A 25,162-nucleotide genomic window follows, 5' to 3' on the forward strand; every position below is an offset into this window, starting at 1 on the left:
TCATCTCTTTAATTCAATGAAACCCTAAACAAGTGAGCAAGCAACAAAGGGGGGGGGGAGTAAAGTTGGATTGGCAAAGTGAAGACTGTAGGCTTCATTACAAAAATCATGATGGAATCCTATTAATGGCGTACATAAATATAAGGCCACCTTACACCTGCACATTGCCTTCTACTTCTTCTTTTCCTCCCTCTTCCCTTTTTGAGACTGGTATTGCCATTGAGGAACTTCTTTCAATCAGCCACACTGATGAGCCACCCCAAGTTACAATTTTACTGCTCTAGCCTCCTGGCCATTCTAACCAAATTTTTCCTAGACTGCTTTGTCTTGAATGTGGTCATAATCTGTCCAAAGTTTCCTAAGTAAATCCCTAAAATGAAACCTAGTCTTTAATAAAGGACACCACTTGGACAATGAGGGATCTATGAAGCAGAGCAACTGAGCACTAAAATGACTTGTGTTGAAAAGGTTGAAAAAATATATTTCACATCTTCTTTTAACAGAGGAGTAAAGCAAGCATACCTCTGATCAAGCACACACATACCAGTTTCATTTTATACAAAACAATCAGGTATGCTTGGGTTGCAAATTTTAAATTGGCTCATTAAATTATTTAAATTAATGGGGAAAAATAAGCCCAGTAAAAACTGTACTTGTTTTTAAAGCTCTGGCACACAGTTGGCAAGGAAAAACAGAAAATTTGCTGTTTAGAATAAACTTCAGTTTCCTGAATATAAAAAACTGAAGTACAGGCTGTCCCCAAGTTATGAACGAGATAAGTTATGTAGGTTTGATCTTAAGCTGAATTTGTTTGTAAGAAGGAAGAGGTATATTTTAAGTTTAACTTCAGCCTTTTTCTTTTTCTTTCTTTCTTTCTTTCTTTCTTTTTTGCTGTCTGTGCCCCTGTTTGGAAGGTTTCACCTCACATTCTGTCCCTGTAATAACTGAATTTTGAAAAAAAAATTGGCTTATTGTGGAAACAAGGACTGTGATAAAGTTTCATGGGGAAAAGACACCTTTTCCCCATAAGTCCTTCAGGAGTGAATTTTCCTCCCAAGGGGTGGATTTCTCTTACTTCCTGTTGCCTTGCCCCATTCTTAATTATGAGTTGCTTGTAAATTGGATGTTTGTAACTTGGGGACTGGATCTCACTGTACTTTAAATAAACCACTGCGTTTTCATCAATTTCTTATAGCACAATGACAGCAAAGAGCATTAAAGTTTGGCTTTAATACGTATGCAAATGCACAGCCATAGCCTTATGACAGACTCCTTAAATTTATTTTAATCGCTTTTGTTAACAGGGGAAAATCAATGGATTTATTTCTACAGTTTTGGAAAATCACCTCATGTCTCACCGGGAATTATATTATACAAGGCAGTGTATTTTAAATATATACATTGAAGTATATCATGCAAGTAAACTCAGAGTAGGCCTTAGAGATTATCACATACATATACCAAAATGAGACAAATATAAAATAACTTTATGGGAAAGTAATAGCAAAAACACACGCAGGAGAACAGCACCACCAGCAGCTGTAGAAATATCATTGAATTGAGATATACAAACTGTTGGGTCAGGTGGGTCACAACATTAAGCTATAAAGATCTTGTATTTATGATTAGTAATCAAAAGAAGAAATATTAAAGACCCAAGGACCCTCAGAGGTTTAAGCATATTTGATCAGGGTGTGCTTTATGCCTTTAAATACAAACTTCATAAAGCAGATTAGTTTTTCTGAGGTCCCATCTATATTGCCATATAATCCAGTGTTTGAATCCAAATTATCTGCTTTGAACTGCATTATATGGCAGTTTAGATTTATATAATCCAGTTCAAAGCAGATAATCTGGATTCAGAAACTAGATTATATGGCAGTGTAGATCCAGCCTGATTAGCAATGAATTCTCAGATCAGAGTCTTGTAGGGTGAAAACCCTCTCACAATTCATAGAGGAATTACTAAAAATCTACCAGATATGTTCCATCCTAGTACATGCTTCCATATTTCTTCCTTCTATTTTTCAGTGCCTCCTTTCTTCACCAACATTGCTCATTACAGTGTGGCAAATCAGCCAAGCCACAAAAGTAGCTGAGTATTAATTTGAATCCATGGCCTCATTTATATTGCCATATAATCCAGTTTGAAATTGCATTTTATGGTGAGTGTAGATTCATATAATGCAGTTCAATGCTGTCAAACTGCATTATATGAATCTACACTGCCCAAATAATTTTGACATTGTTCACTTTTGTTCATTCCTTTTCCTCTTTTTGGACGAGGAAGGTTAAAACTCCAGCTTCAGACCTGTCTGCTCCCTTGTTCTTTTCCTTGCAGAAACACTTTTGAAACTATTTCACCTCACAAAGACATGCCTGGAAGAGATGCAGCCGCCATGTTAATGTACTTTCTCCAAATCAGCTAAAAAAGTATGCAGCACGAAGAATATTTCCTATCTTTTTTGTTTGATGTCATATAAAGAAGTGCAATAAAATATGACCCGTCTACATACATCACTCCAAGTGTGCAGATACTGAGATATATATTTATGTGTCTCCATATATATTTGTTTGGAAAAATTTGTTGAGAGGGATTTGCCTTTGCCCTTCCTCTGATTATGAGAAAAAGCGACTTGTCCAAGGTCACCCAGTGGGTTTCCATGGCCAAACAGGGATTTAAACCCTGATCTCTAGAGTAATAGGCCAACTTTCGAAACCATTACATCAAGTTGGGTCAGAGTATATAATGGGCACAACTCTAACCTTTAAGTATCTCCTTTGGATTAAAATGCAAGCTGTTTGCTTCTTCAGCAAAGCTACTAGTGTCCCAGAAAATCTCCTGGAGTTTTAATAGGCATTTAAATAATATTTGTGAGAAAAATATGTGATACTTATCTTGTGTTTCAGAGGAATGGATGGAAGGAGGGAGGGAGGCCAGCAATTGCCAAACTGCTGTCAATTGTGGGGGAATCCCTCTGGGAGGGCAGATCATTAATGAAGTTAAATAAAATTCATTAAAAATTACATTAAATTAAACAATGCCTATGAAATGCATTATTAATGTTACTCATTAACCATGATTCCTGGGTCAAAATAATAAGTAATGTATCCTTTATAATATTTAATGAACAAGGAGTAACATGCTAAAACTCGGTATTTTTTTAGCAGTAATCTAGTAGGTTGTGGTTGACATAAACTATGAATCACTGTTCAGACTGCTTTGGCCTGCCACGTATATACCAACACACATCAGTTATGCTTCATAAGAGCCACATGTTTGATAGAAGTCCTCAATGCATGTATTTACACAAGTTCCTTCATATAAACAGGAATCCTGCGCCAATCACAATTCCTCATTGCATGGAAAAGTCCTATGTGTATAGGATTTGTTGTCACTGAAGCTGAATATATGGCTACCTGATGATGTGGCACAGACATAACTAGAAAGCGCTAGCTTTCTACTAGTCTCACAAAATAAATGAAGAAGTCCCTAGTCTGCTTTCCCTCAATATGCAAGCAACAAATAGCTATGCCACTGGTTGCTCACAGTTTTCCAGGGTTCTATGATGATACAACCCTGGAAAACCACGAGCAACCAGAAGCATAGCCCACAAACAGAATTCATGTCTAAAATATATATAACATCTACAAGTAAAGAATATTACGCCAATAATCAGTATTCACAGAAATTCCTCCAAGTTGAAACTCACAACACAAGGTACAAGGCAGGAAATATTAACGTGAAACATTTTTACTAGCAAGTGAAGCAGAAGACATATAACGACAGGTAATGGCTACTCTGGCATTACATTGTGTCTCACAAGTCAATAGAACATTACTGGAAGTAGAGGAGTTATTACAATGTCAATGAAAGAATGACATTGGCTTTATATCTGATCTAAAGCAGCTTTGAATTAGACTCAACAAAAAAACACTGGGGAAAAGGGTCAAAGTGAAAGCAACTTGTAATTGTGCTATTCTTATAAGTGAAAGAGCCTATCTCCCAAGTGTGAGTCTAACATGCAAATACTAACCAGGTCTCCTGGGAAGAAATTCAAAGGGCAGCATCATGTTTATTCAAAGTATATTCAACAACCACAAAACTAATACAGTTTATGCATATGCATATATTACATGGATGCCATATACCAAAAATACAATTATAATAATAGTGGTTATTGTCAAAACAAATATAATTAGACCAATGCAAGAACCCACTTTTCCTTCTAAAGCATAGTAACAGAAAGAGACAAGAACTGATTGATAGATTGACCCCAGTAAATCACGGTATGATTATATAGTAAAATGAAAGAGGAAAAGCAGGACAGCATGAAATGACACTATTTTTGTTCCAGCTTTCTGAATAAAATATGCCCAATTCAAGTACAATGGCTAAGAGGAAGGCTTGCAATTTTAGAGCAAAGGTAATTTTATTACTTTCCTTTTATAAGTCCAAAACAGACCTGTAATTCAATTTTATAATACAAAGTTCTTTCTTTGTATTGAACTCTATGCAGTAGACATCACAGACCAATCAATATATTGCACCATATTACGTTAATATTCAGGGCAATGCGCCTTCTTGCTGCAGATTGCAGTCCTCTAGTGGAAAACATTGAGTGGCATCACATCCAGCTCTATATATGTTAATCAGGCCAGGAAGAACTTATCCAAGGAGTAAGTACAAACACAATTACCAGAATATGCTCAAAGTATAAATGGGAGTGGAAGTCTATTAAAAACTCTTTTTAATAAATGAAAATATTTCAGCTTGCACATCCATTAGTTTCTAAATAAAACATGTCATAGAAAATGGTAGCAATTAACTTTTGATGTTTACTTCTAAGATTTAATTAAATAAGCAGTACGTAAACAATCTAGGCCTATGCTCCCACCACCCACTGGGTCCTTTCCCTCTAAATAGAGCATAAATGTTCTCCAGACAAATTACACAAAACTTCAGTTTTATTTGCCAGCCCAGAGACCCATGTGTCATCAGCCTGAATAACCTGCTGCCTCCTTTTGTTTCTTCAAAAGGGAAATTCATGCAGCAGTTACATGCCCTGGTTGCCTTCTACAACAGCATATTGTTGTTGTTGTTGTTGTTGTTGTTGTTGTTGTTGTTGTTGTTGTTGTTAGGCAGAAGGGACTGATAAAATGCCCCTTGCTTTGAAAATGCTCAAATTAAATTAGCAATAAATATACATTAGCAAGAAACATTTGACCTAATGTTTGAACATAAAGCCTTGATTTATCAGAGGCACTGAAGAGTATGGTTTTAAACTTATCACAAGTATGATAGGCAGGTTGCTGGGTACACAAAAAGACTTTTCCAAGAGCTTTACTTTTAGTTCAATAAGTGTACTAACAGGATTTATTAGTGGTAAACAGCTGTGACTGATACTTTCCAGGCCAGGGGGAATTTAAATCTGGTCTGGGTTTCAGTCCAAACTGTAAAGGGGTTATCCAAGGTGCTTAGCCGTATCACCAAAATTCAGCACCTTGGATACTTTGAAGCACAAACAGATAAACTACTCCACTGATTGCAAAATAGTGAGTCTCTACTGGTTCCAAGCAGAATCTGCTTTTCTGTAGGATTCAAACCAAAATATTTTGTTGGAGGAATATTACACTCCATCTCCCCTGTTTAGCATATCAGTCACAGGTGTAACTTTATCTATATTTGTGCTAAGGAGAATATACCTAACATATTCCTGTGCCACTTTGTGACCTTTGAAACATTATTTTTTATTTATTTAAATTGTTTTGTTGAGGTGTAGCGAACATTTGACCTACCCGATGTTTGAACATACAACTTTTATCACCCACAAAGGATGGTACTAAGAGTCTGAGGATTTATAGCTCTAAACATCTGGAGAGCAAGGATTCACCATGGTATTAGAGACTGAACACTCTCCTGCTATAGAGATCCTCATGCAGCTTCTTCTTTTGAAAAGAGCAGATAGGAACCAAGATCATCTGCAATTGCATTTCACATAACCCATGCAAGCTTGGGCACTTAAATACCATGTGTAAGAACTGTCATGATTCTTTGGAGTCCTCCAGCTCGTGTCTTCACAGTTAAACATACAGAGCTTTAACAGGGATGTCTGGGAGTGCCTCTCACATCATTATCCAGTTATGTCTTGTAGTTGGTACAAGATAATCAAGCTCCAAATCTGCCAGATTTTCAGAACCTAGAAGAGATAGGTATGTGGGAAATGGACATGTACCTCAAAGTATCTATAATAGCCTACTTTTAGTTCAGCAAGTGTACTAACAGGATTTATTAGTGGTAAACGGTTGTGGCTGATGCTTTCCAGGCCAGGGGGAACTTAAATCTGATCTATTAAGATGAGAGAAGATTTTATTAAGTCCCATAACAAGTTATCTGTTTTTGATTATATGGAAAAGCCATAGATTGCTGGAGTATCTTTATTTATGAAAAGAGAATACTCAGGACTTTAAAGTTAAAAATGATTTAAAGAAAATAGTCATTTCTACGCTGATAGATATTTAATGAGCTAATATATAAGAGCCACCTGATGGAATGCACTAAACCTTGATAGTTGTGCTCATGTGTTTGTGTTTTAATGATGCATATTTTAATTTTATTTTAATTTTTTGATTGTTTAATCTTGTTTTAACCTTTTTAAAAATCTCGTGGATTTTATGTTTTTTTATTGTTGTAAGCTGCTTTGAGCCTTGAAAGAAAACCACCACCACAAAAGGAAATACATTTGCGATGCACAATTTTGAATAATTTCAGAACTATCAATTTAATCCTAGAAAAGCTATATGAACAATCATAAAACTACATTATAAATAAAAGCATAGAAATACATGAAAACTGCATGATTAATCCTCCAGTCCTAGCTAGATTAGCCATCATCATCCTAAACTTGTCGTTCTCTTTTTATTTTTAGGTGACTGTTCCGAATCTATTTCATGCATTATTACACTATTTCAATATAGCACTGCATTCCTTAGCATATCATAATTTTTCTTTCAGAATGTTGCCTTTACAATAAAAATGTCATAATGTATCCATTAGTCACAAACGACAACATACTCGGTAGACAGCACTCTCCAACCCTCACAAATAAAAACAGAATAATGACATGCGGGGCAAAGCTCATTTTGAAGACCAATCTTAGTTAATTAAGATAGATGTGAACAGTTAACTAGGGGGCATTATGCACTCAGAGGACTCCATACAAGGCTTGTTTTATACATGCCTCTTAAATTTCTTCCGCTCTTACTCACCAAGAAAGGGCTGCCAGGTGAGCAGATTGTCACTCCAACCTAAGCTAATAGATTCTCCAGTGACTTTTTTTTACTGCTCATGTCATACTAACGAAATGATGAAGCTGAAAAATGGCACAACATATGTAGCAGCAACTTGTCAGCTCCAGGTAATCATACTCATCTTTGGTTTCGGAAGCAGATGCAGATGAGACCAGCAATATAAATATGCAAATTGTAGTGCTCCCTTGTCAGCCACACGTTCCTACCTCCAATGGCCCTCGTAGAAAGTCTGTTTGCTCAGCTCCGACTTCAAGTGCAACATCCACAGAAGCAAAGGGACGGCTGGCCATCTGCTGTCGCTCCCGCATAAGTTGCTGATGGAAGGGAAAAAAAGGGTTTTAATGAAATAGCATTAAGATAACGTAAGGCAATTGCTAGTTTCTCTTAACATTAATCAAACGGCAATCAGTGGAATCTTTTCACAGTTCATTACAAAGTACTGCATTTTGAGACCTTATAGAAAGAAGTATGTTCTTAACTCCAAGGATAATGTGATAAAAAATAACATTTGTGTGTTGCTTTTACATAATCGTATAGATAGTAACTAAAGATTGAGTATACACAACACCACAGGTTTCTTTGTCTCACACTGGATTCATTGGTCTCACGCTGGATGCAGAGGTGGATGCATGTTTTTGGAAGGGTAAACTGTCACATGACCATGTTGTGTGGGATTGTAGCCATCCATCATCTCCCTTGCTTTCTCTTTTAAGCTCATTTAAATTCACCACAGGAAAAAATGTATTCAGAATACTGAAAAGCACAATCTAAGCACCCCTGACAGATGGCCACCCAGTCTCTGTTTAAAAGCCTCCAGGGAAGGAGCTTCCACCACACTCCGAGACCGAGCGTTCCACTGCTGGACAGCTCTTACAGTCAGGAAGTTCTTCCTAATGTTCAGGTGGAATCTCCTCTCCTGTAATCTGAACCCATTGGTCCATTGAGTCTGAGACTCCAGGGCGGAAGAAAACAAGCCTGCTTCCTCTTCCTTATGACATCCTTTCACATATTTAAACATGGCTATCGTATCTCCTCTAAACCCTCTTCTGTAGACTAAACATACCCATCTCTTTAAGCCATTCTTCATAGGTCATGGTTTCCAGACCTTTGGAAGATACAAATTAAGCATTCCTTATCTGGAATTCCAAAATCTAAAATATTCTAAAACCCAAAATTGCCCAGTTGAGATAGTGACACTTTTGCTTTCTGATGCTGAAGTATACACAAACTTTATTTCATTCACAAAATTGTTAAAAATATTGTGCATGAAATGACCTCCAGGCTATGTTTGTGAGGTGGATATGAAAAAATAAATGAATTTCATGTCTAGACTTGGGTCCCTGATCCAAGATATGTCATTATGCATGTACAGTAGAGTTTCAGTTATCCAACATAAACAGGCCGGCAGAATGTTGGATAAGCGAAAATGTTGGATAATAAGGAAAGGATTAAGGAAAAGACTATTAAACATCAAATTACATTATGATTTTACAAATTAAGCACCAAAACATCATGTTTTGCAACAAATCAACAGAAAAAGCAGTTCAATACATGGCAACGTTATGTAGTAATTACTGTATTTACAAATTTAGCACCCAAACATCACAATGTATTGAAAACATTGACTACAAAAACAATGACTACTAAAAGACAAACTGCGTTGGATAATACAGAAAGTTGGATAAGCGAAGGTTGGATAAGTGAGACTCTACTGTATATGCAAATAGAAATTCCAGAATCCCAAACACTTTTTGTTCTAAGCGTTTTGGTAAGGGATACCCAATGTGAATGAGACTATGGTGACTACACTTAAAATACTCCTCGCTATCCTTTACTCTTTCTGTCTCTCACACATTCATCCATGCTCCACATCAATCCATCTAGCAAACCACCCACTTCTATTTGTTGAGGGGACAAGAGAAGATGTTTTGGGAGTTATGGCACCTGCTTCCCCCTTTAGTTCTTGCAGTTTGTCATTTGGCTGGAAAATGCGCAACACATGAGTAATGGAGAAGAGGGGAATAACCACAAACCAAACAGGGAAAGAAATGTAGAAAAAGGATGGAGGAGGGAAAAGGGGGGGGGGGTAGAGATACAAGACCAGTCAGAAAGAAAGAGGGAAGAGCAAAGGAAGTGAGAAGACCAAGAAGGCTTCTTAAATGGAAGAAGCCATAGAAGGTGAATGAGTGCCAGGCACCTTTCCACCTCTATCTGATTTGCTCAAATTACAGCAGCAGCTATGGAATTGGTGGAATAGGCAGGGAATTGAGTTGAGGGCATCTGTAGAAGAGACAAAAGGTTTCACTCTCTCCCACCATGTGGCAAATTGTAATCAAATTGAAGTTAAATTCTCGGCCATCCTCAGGAATGGGCAAACCTGCCAGGTTGTTTTTCACCCATTTTTCTGGATTTTATTAATTTTAATAATAACATTGAGACCAAAAAAGAAAAGGAAATTAAAATTGGACCTTTACTAGACATGGGGCTCATGGAAAGAAGTCAGAATCCTCATTTAGCCTGTGGACCACTGGTGTTCCATCCCGTCTCTAAGCAGTCCCACCAGCTCCCTGCTTTTTTATCAGTGACTATTTTGAGTTACAACCCACCTTCCTAAAGGAAAGCACTACCTTTCAGCCTTTCAACTGCCCAAACCCTGTTAAAAGTGTGTTATTGGCATCTGACACCAGTATGAAAAAGCCAAATGGCTTCAATGTGACTACTCCCATATTACTACCTAAAACCATACATCATACAAATATATTTCATTTGTATAGCTTTTAGCAAACTGTTGTCACCTGCTATCATGTATGTTTTATTTCCTGACATACATTCCTTATAAGTGAAACAAACATACACAAATGGTGCTTTTTTTCCAGCACTCTACAGAACTACTAAGTCTCTCTCTTCCACACACGGCATTTATCTCAAATTTATGTAGAAGCAGCAGCAAGACACTGTCATCCAAAGTCTGATCTCATTGATAAAGGAATAAGCTCAGTGAACCCGTGCCAAGAACAAGCCCTTTCAATCTTTCGATTCCCTATGCATTTGTACTGAAGCCAGATGGAGTTATTAGTGACAGTGTCTGCGGCAGCTTATATGCAGTCCCTTTTCTGATTACTTAAACATGAGGAATAATGTCTGAGCGTTAGAGAGCAGGTGCCAGGGTAACTGAGCAACCTAAAGACCTAAATTAGACTCAGGTTGCTCAGTCAATCCACTGACATCATGCCAGTGTTCAAGGAACTATTATCATCATTCTTTCCAGTTTCTTTATACTTTCCTCCTCAATCTCTAATGCTCTTGCTAATTAAAAAAAAAGAACAAATACAAATGGTGTGCAACACTAAATAATACAAATCTTTCTTCTCACGATCTGTGAAACTAATAAAGGAGGTATTAAATATTTAAATCAATTTAGTTTGCCAATTAAGTTTGCTTCCTTCCTTTTTCATATGAAGAGGATGGCATGGCATGCTGAAGGGGGGAAAAAAGGAGCTGACAGGGTCAGAATAATGGCTATATGTATCAGTGTACTGCTGCCCAGTGTGATGAGCAATAAGTTCATAAGCTAAAACAGCTTTTTAGATAATATAGAGCTTTTACAATTGGAGTGACCTTGTAAACTGGTTGTTGCTGTTATTATTATTTTCATTTATATCCCACCTTTCTCCCAATAATGAGAATCAAGGTAAATAGCAATATAGTTAAAACAATGCAGATTAAGTTTATATAAACACACACACACACACAATAAGTCAAAACTCAACAGACAAACCTTAATAATAGCACTACACAGCACTTAAAGCCCACCGCAGTCAAATTCTAAAAGCCTGGCAGCATTAAAATGTTTTAATTTTCTCATTGAAGGAGAGGAAATATGGGACTATCTTGTTCTCTCTAAGGAAGGAGTTCCAAATTTGGGAACAGACACCAAGAAGGTCCTCTCCTTTGTCCTCACCAAACAAACCTGGTGGGACAGAGAGAAGGTCCTCTCCAGATGAACTTAGGACTGTAATGGGCTCATAAAAAGAGATACGGTCCTTCAAACATATATATGACCCAAGCCATATAGTATTCAGGCTATCCTGAGCACTTTGAATAGTGCCCAGAAACAGACTAGAATCCAGTGAAGCTGTTTCAACAAGGAAATAGTGGAATCCCTCTGGTTGGCACCAATTAACAACCTGGTTGTAGAAGTTTGGGCAAACTAAACTTTCTTAATATAGGCAGTGCCTGATTTACAAACATCATACTTACAAGTGACTCATAGTTAAGAATGGGGGTGAGACAACAGAACATGAGAGAAATCTACCCCTAGGAAGGGAAATTCACTCCTGAAAGAGATCTCATGGGGAAAAGGTGTCTCAACTGAAGCTTTATCACCAATCCTTGTTTCCACAACAAATCAAATTTTTCAAAATGCAATTATCATGGGGACAGAAAGCAAGGTGAAATTTTCTAAATAGGGGCACAGACATTAAGACAAACACCACAGGGCTCTTTTACCCTCCCTATGCTATCCAGTGTGTGTGTGAGAGAGAGGGGGAGGGGTATGTATATATATGGTCTTTAAATTTTTAAAATATACCTGTTCTGACTTACAAGCAAATTTAATTTTAGAACAAACCTATTGAACCTATCCCATTCATAACCCGGAGATTGCCTGTACTTTATAATGGCAGTCCCACAAAAAGGGTATTAGAGTAATCCAAACAGAATGTAATTATGTTTGTGTTACCATGGCTCCAAGAACAGGCACAATTGGCACACTGGTTTAATTGTCCAAATGCACTCCTGGTCACTACTAAAAATGAGAGCTTTCTACACTGGCAAATAATACAGTACTCATTCCAAAAGGATTGTAGGGGATTTAAAATCAGATTGTACTCTGGAGTTTACTGGATATCATATGGAATATACCTTCCAATCCAGAGCAATCTCCTGTTCAGGTTAGACATCACCCTTTCCCTATGCTCATCACAGGGAATTGTGCTTTAGCCAATCATGGTGCTTCCACCAAGCTCTTAGTTGTCATGGGTGCCTCTGCTGGTGTTAGAATGGGACACCCATGCAATCTACAATAAGAAGGGTGGATCTCTCTCTCTTTCTTACTGGTCATGTGGCCATTCTTTCTGATATCAGCAAAAGTGCCTGTAACAGCCAGGACCTTGGATGGAACTTCATGGCTAGCTAGGAGCAGTGGCAGCAACACGGAGAGGATGAGATGTGGACTACCCTAGCAGAGCAGATATGCTCCCAAAGTGTCTGGCTCTGGATCTGGCACTGCTTGGGGGTAGATTTACACTGGGCAAAACTGCTAAATGCTAAATTTGAAAAGCAAGTTAGATTAGCGAGCTCTGTTTAACTCAAGACTTTAAAATGATGCTAATGTGAACTGTTAGGGGCATTAAAGGATTAATTGTATTTACTTGACTAGATCTACTATTCAATATGAGACTTGCCGCTAAATGTGATTCCCTACATTTGCAATCAGTCCTCCATATCCATGGATCCTTCATCCACAGATTCAACAGCTTGAAAATGTTTGGGGGAAAACACTGCAGAAAGCAAACTTCGAGACTGCCATTTTATATAAGGAACACCATTTCGCTATACCAATATACAGCATATAACCCCATCTGATACTAATCTGAAGATATTTTACCCATTCAACAAATATCCACTAGGCTGCTACACAAAAATGTGGTTGGACTGTTTTGATGAGTATAGCATACTAATTTTTCTCCTGCCCCTATACTGGAGAAATCCTGAAGTATTATCTATGATTTATAGAAAGCTAATCAAACCTAATTCAGTACTTTTGAATGCAGCAGGTCACTAATTTCACACTCATATTCTAGGAAATGAGCTCTCAAGCAATTCTGAATAAGATCAGAGTGTACAAGACTATGAAAGACACTGCTAGGATTTTCAATTGATTTCCAATAAATTCTCCCTTTACCAAGAATTTTCTTCTAAGTTAGGTGATGTAGACAGAAAAATACTATTCACATCAATTGCCCAAATGTCCTTCAAGCACATGAAGAATAAGACAGCAAGTACCAAATGACCATAATAAGAAAAATTACTGATTTGTTACAATGACCTGACACATCACTTAAACTGCACAAAATAGTTGTATGAGCTCAATCACAATGTCTTTCCAATCAAAGACTAATTTTACTGGATATGTTTTAAATTTATTTTTGAATATCACAGTGAGGAAATCATTGCAGGTCAAATTTACATTTCCAGAAAAATCAACCAATCTTTCTTCTTAGTATTTTGAATGCACACTTGCATTTCAGATATGATTATATAATTGTACATTTCTTTACCACCCCAATGCCTCCAGATGGTTTCAAGACAACTATTCTAGTCTAAAGCATTTGAAGACAGTGGCCTCTTTCTATAAACAACCCACAAAAAAACCCTCAAGGCCTTGTTTCAATAGAGTATTGTATTATTATTAAACACTGAAACTTCTGTACCATCCTTTGATCTCATACATCCTATCCTGTGTTTTTTTGTTTTCAGAATGGATAGGGTGGACAATTGGCAAAAAGGCATTCCCAGATGATACTAATTATCAAAAGGCACAGTATCTTGATCTCGTTTCTCACTTAGGGATGTTGTTGAAAGTCACTTGGATGACTGAAATAAAGGGAAAGACAATGAGAGTGAATACCAGTAAAGATCACTGAATATCGTTTTGGCATATCTGGTAGAAGGGAGGATTGGAGTCAGTAGCTCCAAAAGCTGGTCCTGGGGACTTTGCTCTGAAAACTGGAGTTGTGACATGATTTATTTTGTCCCAATCAAATGCTATGTTTGACTCAAACTATCGAATCATGAGAGTTGTAGTTTGGAGAGACATCAGCACACTTTGGCAGAGAAGTCTACAGACCTTGCAAACTACAACTTCTGTGATTCCATAGCCTCAAGCTACGACAGTTAAAGTGGTGTCAAACAGCACTATTTCTACAGTGTAAATGCTTCTGGGGATACCATCAGGATATTGATGACACTGAACATTATTAGCTGCTTCACCTGATTCAGGTCAGACAGGCTGACCTGAATAACTGCTTTACACAAATCTACATTTACCATATAATGAAGTTTCAAACTTCATTTCAGATTGAAAGGAGATGTTGACAAGCTTGAAGGTGTCCAGAGGAGGGCAACTTAAATGATCAAGGGTCTGGACAGCAAGCCCTATGAGGAGTGGCTGAAAAAGTTGGGCATGTTTAGCCTGCAGAAGAGAAGGCTAAGAGGAGACATGATAGCCATGTACAAATATGTGAGGAGAAGTCATAGGGAGGAGGGAGCAAGCTTGTTTTCTGCTGCCCTGGAGACTAGGACGTGGAACAATGGCTCCAAACTACAGGAAAAGAGATTCCACCTGAAGATTAGGAAGAACTTCCTCACCATGAGAGCTGTTCAGCAGTGGAACTCTCTTCCCCGGTGTATGGTGGAGGCTCCTTCTTTGGAGGCTTTTAAGCAGAGGCTGGATGGCCATCTGTTGGGGGTGCTTTGAATGCCATTTCCTGCTTCTTGGCAGGCAGTTGGACTGGATGGCCCACAAGGTCTTCTAACTCTATGATTCTATGATTAATTATATGGCAGTGTAGGTAGGGTCTAATTCTTGAAGGTGTGCTCAAGTCAGGATGAGGACCTATAATGAAGCCAGATCTAGGTTAAATCAGGATACTATTTGCACGTGACTCACAAAAATATGGTGATGACAGGCTTCTAGCGGTTCGTTTTGTTCACATTCTCAAAGAATTACTGTATTTTCTCTTGCTGCTCTCTCTGAAATTGCAATGCTTTGTGGTTGTATTTTGTGCTCTGCTAATTTTATCTAATTTTTAAAGGAAAAAAATCCCATAATTTTATTGCATTTTCAAATATTTGACAGCTGCTTTTGGAATCATTGTTTAAGATGGAAAGCCTGGGTTGCAATATGCAAAACAATAAATAAATAATTCCGAGAACCCTGTCATTTCGTATCTGAAAGCATTTGCATACTAATTTATATCTCTCAGGCCAACAGCCTAAATTCCCAAGTGATACTGCTTTAACACTTGGGTGGTTATGTTTATTTATGAGTGGTTATGTTTACTTATTCTAAATGCACAGGGTTCTTCAGTTTCCCAAACCATGCAGCTAAATCTAAAAACCTCTCATTGTGTATCTCCCCTTTTCCCCCATTTCCTAAAAGTGGCTCCACATTAAATGAGGCAGACAAAGGCCTGGCTTGGTTTGAATGGTAATTAAATGCAGTAAATATGTAATAAAATGAAAACTAGATTGTGATTATGGATTTAGAATCTTTTTAAAGCAAAATATTGCCAAAATTATACAGATTTCAGATGAACAGACATCTGGTATCTTTACATTTCAGAAATCATAATGTTGCCAGAATTATGAAACGGTGGATGGTTATTCCAGTTTGAACTCCATGGAAAATACAGCAGAGCCACTGACTGATCTCATTTTTTATATTTGCTATATTAGATTTGTGTAGCCTTTGTAAAGCAATTGCTCATAAATGGCAAGCACAAGAAGGACAAGAGATGAAAAGACCAATTCGAAAATCTACAGAGGCTTCCAATTGGGTCATTAGCGTAAACTCCAAGGGATGTTCTACATTAAATCTTAGAGTGGAAAGGTTTTGTGCTCTGTGATTCCCCTCTTCTATTCATCAAATTCTATTAAATTAACTCTCACATTCACAAGGTTCTTTTGTAGCATGGATTCTCCATTACATTTGAAAATGCCGTGTGTGGATCTGTAGAGGGCACTCAACTTATAAAGGCTTTTAAGAAGTGAAACTGGATTTTTAAAAAGATTAAGCCACCAATGAACTCACCACTGACCACACACATAGAAGAAAAACACTTGGCTTTTTTTGCTTACATTCAGTATTGTACTTGAGTAGAAAGAAACAGGATTAGGAGCCGAGAAAGAGCTCGAGAGTGCAACGTTTTGTAATCTGCTTTGTATGAAGAAAAGGTCACTAACTGAATGCAACAGTTTATAGGCAAGATTTCAGAAACAAAAATGCCAACTGCATAGAATACTTTAATGAGTTTACAGTATAGTAATAAACTGATCAATAATTTGGAAATTTTAGAAGCAGCAAACTTTTAACAGTGAAAATCTTCTGTCATTTTCTCATTATCTCCTGCATTTGCATCAGGATAATCATTGAAATAACCAATGGCTGGGAAAACAAGGAGGAGAGAGATAAAATGTGGAAGAAAGAAATGTAGGGATGTAAACGTTGACTTGGTTCATCCTTGCATGGCAACAAGGGTAACACACCTACAATTTCACTGTAACAGAGATAGTATTATGTAAGATTACCTTGGGATTACCCTGTCCTGTTTTCAGGGAAACACGGTAGACTTCATGTCAGGGGGAAACCTTTACCTTTACTAAGATTAGCCTTGAGCATTTCTGTAAAATGTACATAAATGAAAAATATAGTGATTGTTGCTATTGCATAGATTAGTAAAAGTAGTTGTAATGCATGAAATGTAAATGTCTTTATGATCAGTCTGTCATCTTCTCCTGTCTCTCCATCTCTTTCTATGTGTACATGTGTGCTTAGCTTAAGAAAAAAGGAAATTAGTTTTGTACAAAGTCAGGAATTTGCTACATATGTATTTTCCTCCACTAAACACAGCAGGGGCTCCATCCTACCTCTTGGTGCCTTCCTCTCATGCTGAGTGAAAACTCATGTTGAGTCTGGACAGTCACTGACAGGCTATCTCTTCATGTTGATATGGCTTTTTTGAGCAAATTCCAAGCAAGGTTTTTTTTTTAAATCCTTACACAAAATCAGCCCAAAATCAAAACCTCAGCTGAAGGGCAGTAACATCAAGCACTCCTAGAATATATGGACCCCTGTTTAATAAAGAATGGATTATCATTCCAAGAAAATGAGAAGGATAAAACATGTCTATAATCTTTAAAATTATCATTAGTCTACATGTCACTGAATCATTTTGAAAATTAAACAATATCTTGAGATGTGAAAAGAGTGAAAGATGCCTATATAGATAGGAATAGATGTCTCACACAGGTTGTCTCAAAGTGGAATGCAGTCACTAACAATCATTGTGCTTGCAGTTACACAAACAGCTGGAATTGGATACCTGTATTCCAGCATCCAATTTTCTTTGGACTAATCAATGCAAATGCCAGTCTACATCTTTGGTAAAAGAGAAAGGGAAACAATACTGGAGACACAGTCTCCTTGTAGATTGGAATGCATTATGCATATGCCTTATTATTGCAGTGGTAATTGGTGGCTCCTATGTTAGTGGCGTGAGGAATCTGCTATAGGTTTCAGTTTAAACTTTAACGAAGCTACTCACAGGTCTGAATCTACTTTTAGGATACGTTTGAGTAGCTCAGATAGATAATTTAAAGTATGGACTAAAATCCACTACACAGTGGTTCAGTAGTTTGCAAGGTCCACTGTACAAAGGTGGTCCAAATCTCTTGAGAGGATCACCATTAATCAAAAATAGCTTAAAGGCATACAGCAACAATAACCAATACCATATGAGGTAGTTGATCACATATGGAAATGAACTTTCATTCCATGAGTACATGTTTTCGTAACAGAATCCCTTGTATAAGATCTTGAGAAAATATTTTAGCCCACCCGTATCTGAACAGGAGTTTTGCCTCTGCATCATCCATAATTTTGCAAATGTCTGAAGTGGCTAAATGTTTTGAAGCAACTCTGGAACTGCAAAGAATTATTCATACTACCATATTTTCTGGCATATAAGATGACATTTAAACAAGGAAAATCTTGGCAAAAGTTGGGGGTCATCTTATATGCTGGGTATAAGCGGGTGACAAGAAGAGCATCAGGCAATGGGTTCCAAAGCTGAGCAGGAAGAGGGAGGAAGAATGGAGACAGTAGGAGGATGGGAGGGAACATGGCCAGGCAGCTTGGAAAACTCACAGTAAGCCAGTGATTCCAGCCATGAAAGCCTTACAACGATGGGTGCCCACCCAGATCTCCATGGTAGCCCCTCCTGCAACTAGGCCTCGAGGCGCTCACCAGCCTTTCCTTGTCTGCAGCCTCCTCCTTAGGTGAGGAGGCAGCGGAAGATGCAGCGGAGGAGGCAGGGGTCCTGGAACAGGAGGCAACACCCAGCTGCACCATGGCCGCTGGCAGCAATGGAGGCAGAAGCAGGAGGGCACGGCTGCCAGTGATGGCGATGGCTCTGGAAGATGCAGGGCCCAGCCGTACCATGGCTGTTGGCAGCCATGGTGATGACGCTGGAAGAACCAGCAAGGAACAGACTGTGTTGGTGTCTCCCCCAATTAAGGGGTAGTCTTATACGGCGAGGATATACTAGAGTCTTTATATTTTAACTTGAAAAGTTGGGGGTCATCTTATATGCCCAGTCGTCCTATACGCTGCAAAATATGGTAGTTATTTTTTTCAGAATGATTGCCTAAATCCAGACATGGAGAAAAATTAACCAAATTCAAATTGTGATTCACAATTGTGATTGTGATTGTGTTCTGTGATTCAGCAGATGAAATCCAGTAATGCACCACTATGTTCAGAACCAGTCAAACTCTGTTCTGTCCGGCTACTAATGCATTGAATCTTAAAAGTAAATTCCTATAAACCCCAATATAGGTAAGAACACTTAATCATAGATTTTTGAGTTTCACAAAAACTATGGCTTATTTGTGCTGGATGGTATTACTACCACCACATTACATCTTTGAAATTCATAATGAAACATTGTCACCAAAGTAAAAGTATTTTACAATGATGTCAAAAACCAGCTGCTAAATGTCTTTCTACTTTAGAAAGTAGTATATATAATTTTAAAACACTCTACAAAAATAATAGTTTCTCTTGGGAAGGCTGCCTTATTCAATTACGCATCAATTCCATTTTCCATTTTATAAGCAAAGAGAAACAGCTTATTTCCATGTTATTAATACTAAAAATTCAAAATAGTGGGTACAAATATAGCTCGGAAATAGTTTCTAGCCTCTCATCATTATAAAAGCAAGTTAAAAAGACCTTACATTTAGACTTTGATGGGGACTATTGATTTTTCAACCTGATAACTTGCCCTGGTTTGACATTAACTGATATTCAGAGATGCCAGCATTCATGGGACTCTGTGAACTATTTAGTACCCTTTGAAGTGACTAATTTACAGAGCATTTGCACAACTGATGAGCTGAAAAGAGGGTAAGTTCAAAGCAAGACTTTTCTTGTTTATCTTTGTCAAAGAACATGTTTGGTTTTTGTTTTTGTTTTTTAAAAAAACAACTTTAAGTTCACTGTAGTTTCAAAACCGTTAATATCTTTATTAAAATCCATTTCTAGTTACACAAGCAGATTTGCTATCCAGATTCTAGGTAAATTTTATCCTTTGGTGTCAAAGGTGTCAAAGGGCATATTCTAAAACGAGTAATAATGGACTGATTCACATATCCATATTTTCATCTTGTAGTCTCAAAAGCTTTCACCAAAATTATCTCTTCGTACTGTACTGAATGACCCTTACTACGCCTATTTATCTTGTGAAATGTTGATCCTTCCTGTATTGTACATCTATCCATTTTCATCTCTTTGACACAATTTTTCATTATGAAGGAGTGGTTAATGAGAGAATGCGAAGAGATGGGATGGCCCTTTCTTGTTTTCCTAATCCATCTATCCCCATCTTCCTCAGAGGAGACCTCTTTCCCTCTTGTTCCATCTTTTTCTGATTCCTTTTACATCAAGCAAATAAAAGAAGGAACATAACTGACAAAATCCAAATATACATCTTTGGTTAATAAGCAGTAAACAAACACACACATAAACAAAAGTTTGCCACGTTAAAATAAGTTCCTTCATAAAGGCATTGTGGAATGCCTTTCAAGCATTCCGCAATGGTACAAGCATGCTAATGTAAGATGTTCAAGGAAGGGTTCTGAAATACCACAATCTGCACCCTCTCTGTTGCTAAAAATCTAGATATGCACAAGAACAGACATTGGTCTGGCCTAGATGAAAAAACATGTGAAAGATATACCTTCCCCTGCTAATCCTCCCTAGAAGTGGATTTACAAAAAAACAAAAACAAAAACCCAAACCATAAAGGCAAAAGGGACGCTTTATGCGGGAGGCTAATTTACAACACCATAAAACTGCCAGCAAAAGGAATGCGGAAGTACAGCCACTATTGGACGGTGAAGCAACAGCTCCCCCTGTGGCCGGAATCGTGAAGCTGGAAAAATGTTTAAAAAATGCCTCTGAGTCTGTCTAATGTATGTTGTTTGTCTGTTGGCATTGAATGTTTGCCATATATGTGTTCATTGTAATCCGCCCTGAGTCCCCTTCGGGGTGGGAAGGGCGGAATATAAATACTGTAAATAAATAAATAAATAAAAGAAAACTGCATGGAACAGAGGAAATTTTAATTAAGAACTTAGTCCCAACATGTGAAAACTGTTGATCGATCTCAGGAAAAATAAACCCATTTGATAAGATGAAGCTAATTTCAATAGAAAATATGTATGTGTAAATACAGTACATGAACATATTACCAATTTGAATCTGTTCACTGCTGCATCACTTGTGAAAGGGCTATTAGATAATGGCAAAAAAGGGATAGGCTGGATTTTTTTTAGAAGAAGCAATGAGATCAGGTAGCCCTTATATATACACACAATTATACAGTGGTGACAAACAAAATGGTATTTCAGTATTTGAATATTTGAATACTTTCCATTCGGAAGAGCTAAGACAGAAAGGGCTAAAATAAAATAGATCACGCAATTTTCCTAGCAGAATTGCCAATGGTAAAAGTGAGGAAATATATCTTCAGTTTCAGGGCAGGGTAGTGTCAAATGTTTTACCAAGATGATTTAAGCTTAAAAGTCTAAAACAGAAAGACACAGCCACTGAACTTCTTGAGAATAGTCTGTAAAATGGGAAATGCACCAACTGATTGTGGCACCTTGTCCTAATAACACTACTTTTTGCCATGATACCTGAATGACTGTATGAAACTTCCAGACCAATTAGATTGTAATTCTTCGAACATAGACATACAAAATGACTGTTCTCTGTCTCCATTTTTAAAAGGAAAATTATACCTTACAGTTTCCCAGATCCAAACCAAGAGTGAATGCCCCTTTCTTTGTGCTTTGTTTTTTAAAATATTCTAAAAGATGGAGCAAAGGAAATATTTTCAAAGGAGTTTGGTACAGTTTGCCACAAGCGAGAAAAGTGTTTCCAGTACTTTATGTCCTGGCTTTACACAAAAGCAAAAGAAACGATTATTTAAACAAGGCATAATCCAAGAAGCAGCGGCTAAGATTCCCTTAAAACAAAGTGCAGGCTTGTCCTTCGCCCACTTTTGTACTCCTGTTCCTGCCCCCTCCAAATGGTACCAAAAGGTCAATTTGATGTGTATCCTTTTTGGAAACCAAATACCAGGTGCGTGTAATTTCCCCAGAACAAATCAAAAAGAGAAAAAGGATGATCATTGAAAAGGTCAATCTGTAGCTAGATCCAAGCAACATTTAGTGTTCCTTATGTTGCTGCTAAAAGAACAAAATGTGAATCCACTATACCAGTCTGTGTTAGGACTACATAAAGGACCAGAATACATTTTTCCCTTCTGAAGTATTTCATTCTTTGTGTGAAAAACAACAGCTATGGTGTCCTTTCTGAAAAAAGAAACAACTGTTCCTCTGTGCTTATTCTGCAAAGCACAGCAAAAATACGCTGCTGACATTAACAGTAAACACATACACAAGGCATCCAAAATAATGAAGTAAAGCTACAGGTTATCTATATGTGCATTACTGAAATCCAGCATCAACCATCACGTTTTTCTTTGCATCTCCTTTCATTTGCTGTTAGGGCTGTGATAGTCAAGGCTGGGTCAAGACATTTTTTACTACCTAAAGAAAAGAATAGGATGGCACTTCTATTCCATGTAGATTCCATATGAGAACTGGACTTGCACGTGAATCTTCCTTTAACACTGGTGATGGGACACTATCTTTCACTGAACTAGAAGCCAAAAGGCTAGCTAGGGACGCTTCCAGACAGTGCCAAAAAGCAAGTTTTAAATGGAAGACAAAAAAATCTGGGACCTGAGAACATGTCGCCAAACAGTCCTGTGGGTCCCAGGATTTCTTCCCCCACTGTCCTCACAGGCTTCCTCTGTATCAGAAGAAGATGTAGGGAAGATGGAGGACATCTGGTGGAAGATTGGTTTTTAAAAAAATTACTCAGTTATGCTCTGGATCGTATATGCGCACATGCAAATATCTTAACCTAAAAGCAAGTTTGCATGTGTGCATATGATGTTCAGCATATAACAGAGGGATTTTTTTAAAAAAAACTTCCACCAGATATCTCTTTCCCCCCAATTGTTTATTCAAGCTCTGTTTAATATTATAAAGTTTAAAATTGTTTCAGAGAGTTCTTAATTGCTCTCTAGTCGTGTTTCCTTTAAATCAGCTGTGTGTCTGATCAGCTGTTTCAGGCTTTTTAAAAGCAGTCATGTGCTGGAGCATTCTCCACAGGGGGGAGGGAAGGAAATCACATTTTTTTGTAAGTGCAGGAACATATAGTGTTGCGAATATTAGTGTTGTGCATTTGTATGAAATCACTTCCCATTTGTTTGTTTCATTCGTATGGCCTGTTTCCATATCCATCCGCTGCCTCCATACGAATGAGCTCTTTTGTTTTACCATCTGAATATATGAATGCATTTGTCCCATTGTCGGCAATGGGCGGGTTGCCCAGGCTTCCCTTCTCCTCAGTTTTAGGGCTAGAGGGTTGAAATTTGCCACACATGGAGGGCATATCAACCATTTTTAACTCACTGACTCTTACAACATTTGGGCCATCCCCCCGAATTTTAGGGATGATTTATTTCTGGAAAGGAAATCCCCTTTAAAACATAATTCCTTCTTTCCCCTGCTGGCCCTGCCCTCTAACTTCTCCATCAGCTGCAGCTACGGGGAGGCATCATTCCTTCTTTCCAAATGTGGAAGATCCTCCACACCACACACACACAGCGCCCGTGCCGTGCCTACCCTACTATTCATTTCTTCTGTATAGTGGTTTCCAAAAGTTAACAAGTTTCTCTACAGAAGTCTAACAACAACTCCTTTCCTTTGAAAATATTTATTTAAAAATAGAAGTCAGAGAATAATACCCACAGAGAGGTATTATTATTACAATACGCCATCCAGGTTAAATAAGGAATGCAAATGGAGGGGGAGGGAAAGAAAAGGGATTTGCGGTTTTCTTTTTGGTTAAATTCAAATGCTATTATAGAAAGGTAATCTTACAATAGGCTTTGGGTAGGAGAGGAAGAGAGGAAAGCATCCAAGCCCAAGACTCAGGCTCTTTGAAGCTGAGCCACCCACCCAAAGATTTTACAGTATTTTTAAATTAAAGCAATAAAGAGATAAATAATCCCAGATCTCCTTCTCCCCAAAGCCCCCACGGGCACTCTGCCGCCAAGCCCGGCATAACCCACCCACACCTTGCAAAGTTCCAGTTCTTCCCTTCCCTTCCTAATAATAATATTAATAATAATAATAATAATAATAATAATAATAATAATAATAATAATGACAACAACAATAACTTTATTTTTATACCCCGCCTCCATCTCCCTGCAGGGACTCGGGGCGACTAACAGGGGCCAAGCCCAAATAAAAGAGGATAAAATACATACAAAACAAAAACAAGCATAATCAACAAAAAGTTTAAACAGAATAAAACATCATTTAGAGCAATAATGGAGTAATTAAATAAAAAGTGCCATAAAATACAATAAAAAGATTTAAAGGAAAAGATGTCAAGCAATCACACAAAGAAAGCAGGCTGCAAGGCAGACAGACAGGCACTGAGGCCGGCAAGAGGCTACAGTGCTCTGGCCAGAGCAGCAGCACCACCATCAACACCCAGCAGCTCCAAAGGAGACAACTGCAATGAGCTCTTTGGGAGCATTCACCCCATTAAATAGGCAAAGCCTTGCGTGGCGACATCAGAACGTTCAGGTCCTCTGGTCTGATCCAGGCTAAAACTGGATCAGACCACCAGAAAATACTTCCAGGGATGTTCAGGGAGTGCCACGTGGAATGAACAGCAGCAAAGCAAACGGTTTTGTGTTGCTTTCACTTTTGTTTCACTGCTTCATTCGTGTGAGAAGGGCTCTGGTGTACTGTGCAATACGAATGCACGATACAGTACAAAAGCACAAATGAAATATATGAAACAAATACCAGGCCCTATTCTAGCGATTATGCAGATTTTCCGTCCGGAATCGGGAAAAAAGGGGTTATTTTTAACTCATATTTTTAGTCTGTTGCAGCGAATCAGCACACATTTAGCGTTAGTGCCATGTAGCCACCCCCCTCTCTTTAACTTGTGAAATCCCGTGTTTTAGATGCTGTGTAGATGGACCCCAGGAAAGCACAAAACAGGCCATAGAGAACTCAATTATTGCCCTCACCTCTCAGTCTGCTGCCTAATAAGAGGATCAGCTCTGAAACTAGTACCAGTATCTTGGCATACTAGTCTGGAGACTATATCCGCTATACATTTCCACATCTAAAATGTTTGGAGTAATCTTGTAGCAAAGGTAGCACCCATGTCTTCAGTACCACATTGGTTTGAGAAACATGCACATATAAGAAGTAACAGGCAAGAGGGACTCAGCATTTTCTTGTACTGTTGCCTTTTTCTGCTTAATTAATATTATATTTCAGTTCCAAATTAAAATGTGTAATTTTGGGGTCTAATAATACTTTTAACATACACATGATT

At 37.9% G+C, this 25,162-nt stretch overlaps 1 protein-coding gene across 4 annotated transcripts in view; it reads right to left on the minus strand.

Moving 5' to 3' along the window:
• atrnl1 (attractin like 1) overlaps positions 1-25,162 on the minus strand; it is a 786,325-nt gene that overhangs the window by 240,372 nt on the left and 520,791 nt on the right. For 3 of the 4 annotated variants that reach the window (XM_003223502.4, XM_062977302.1, XM_062977301.1), the window contains one exon: positions 7,518-7,625. In XM_003223502.4, the coding sequence (XP_003223550.3) occupies positions 7,518-7,625 (108 nt within the window). Of the gene's footprint in view, positions 1-4,056; positions 6,201-7,517; positions 7,626-25,162 lie in introns of those variants that run through there. The other variant, XM_008114826.3, reaches the window with a different exon arrangement.

This window comes from Anolis carolinensis, chromosome 3 (genome assembly GCF_035594765.1).
Source record: "Anolis carolinensis isolate JA03-04 chromosome 3, rAnoCar3.1.pri, whole genome shotgun sequence".
NCBI lineage: Eukaryota > Metazoa > Chordata > Lepidosauria > Squamata > Dactyloidae > Anolis > Anolis carolinensis.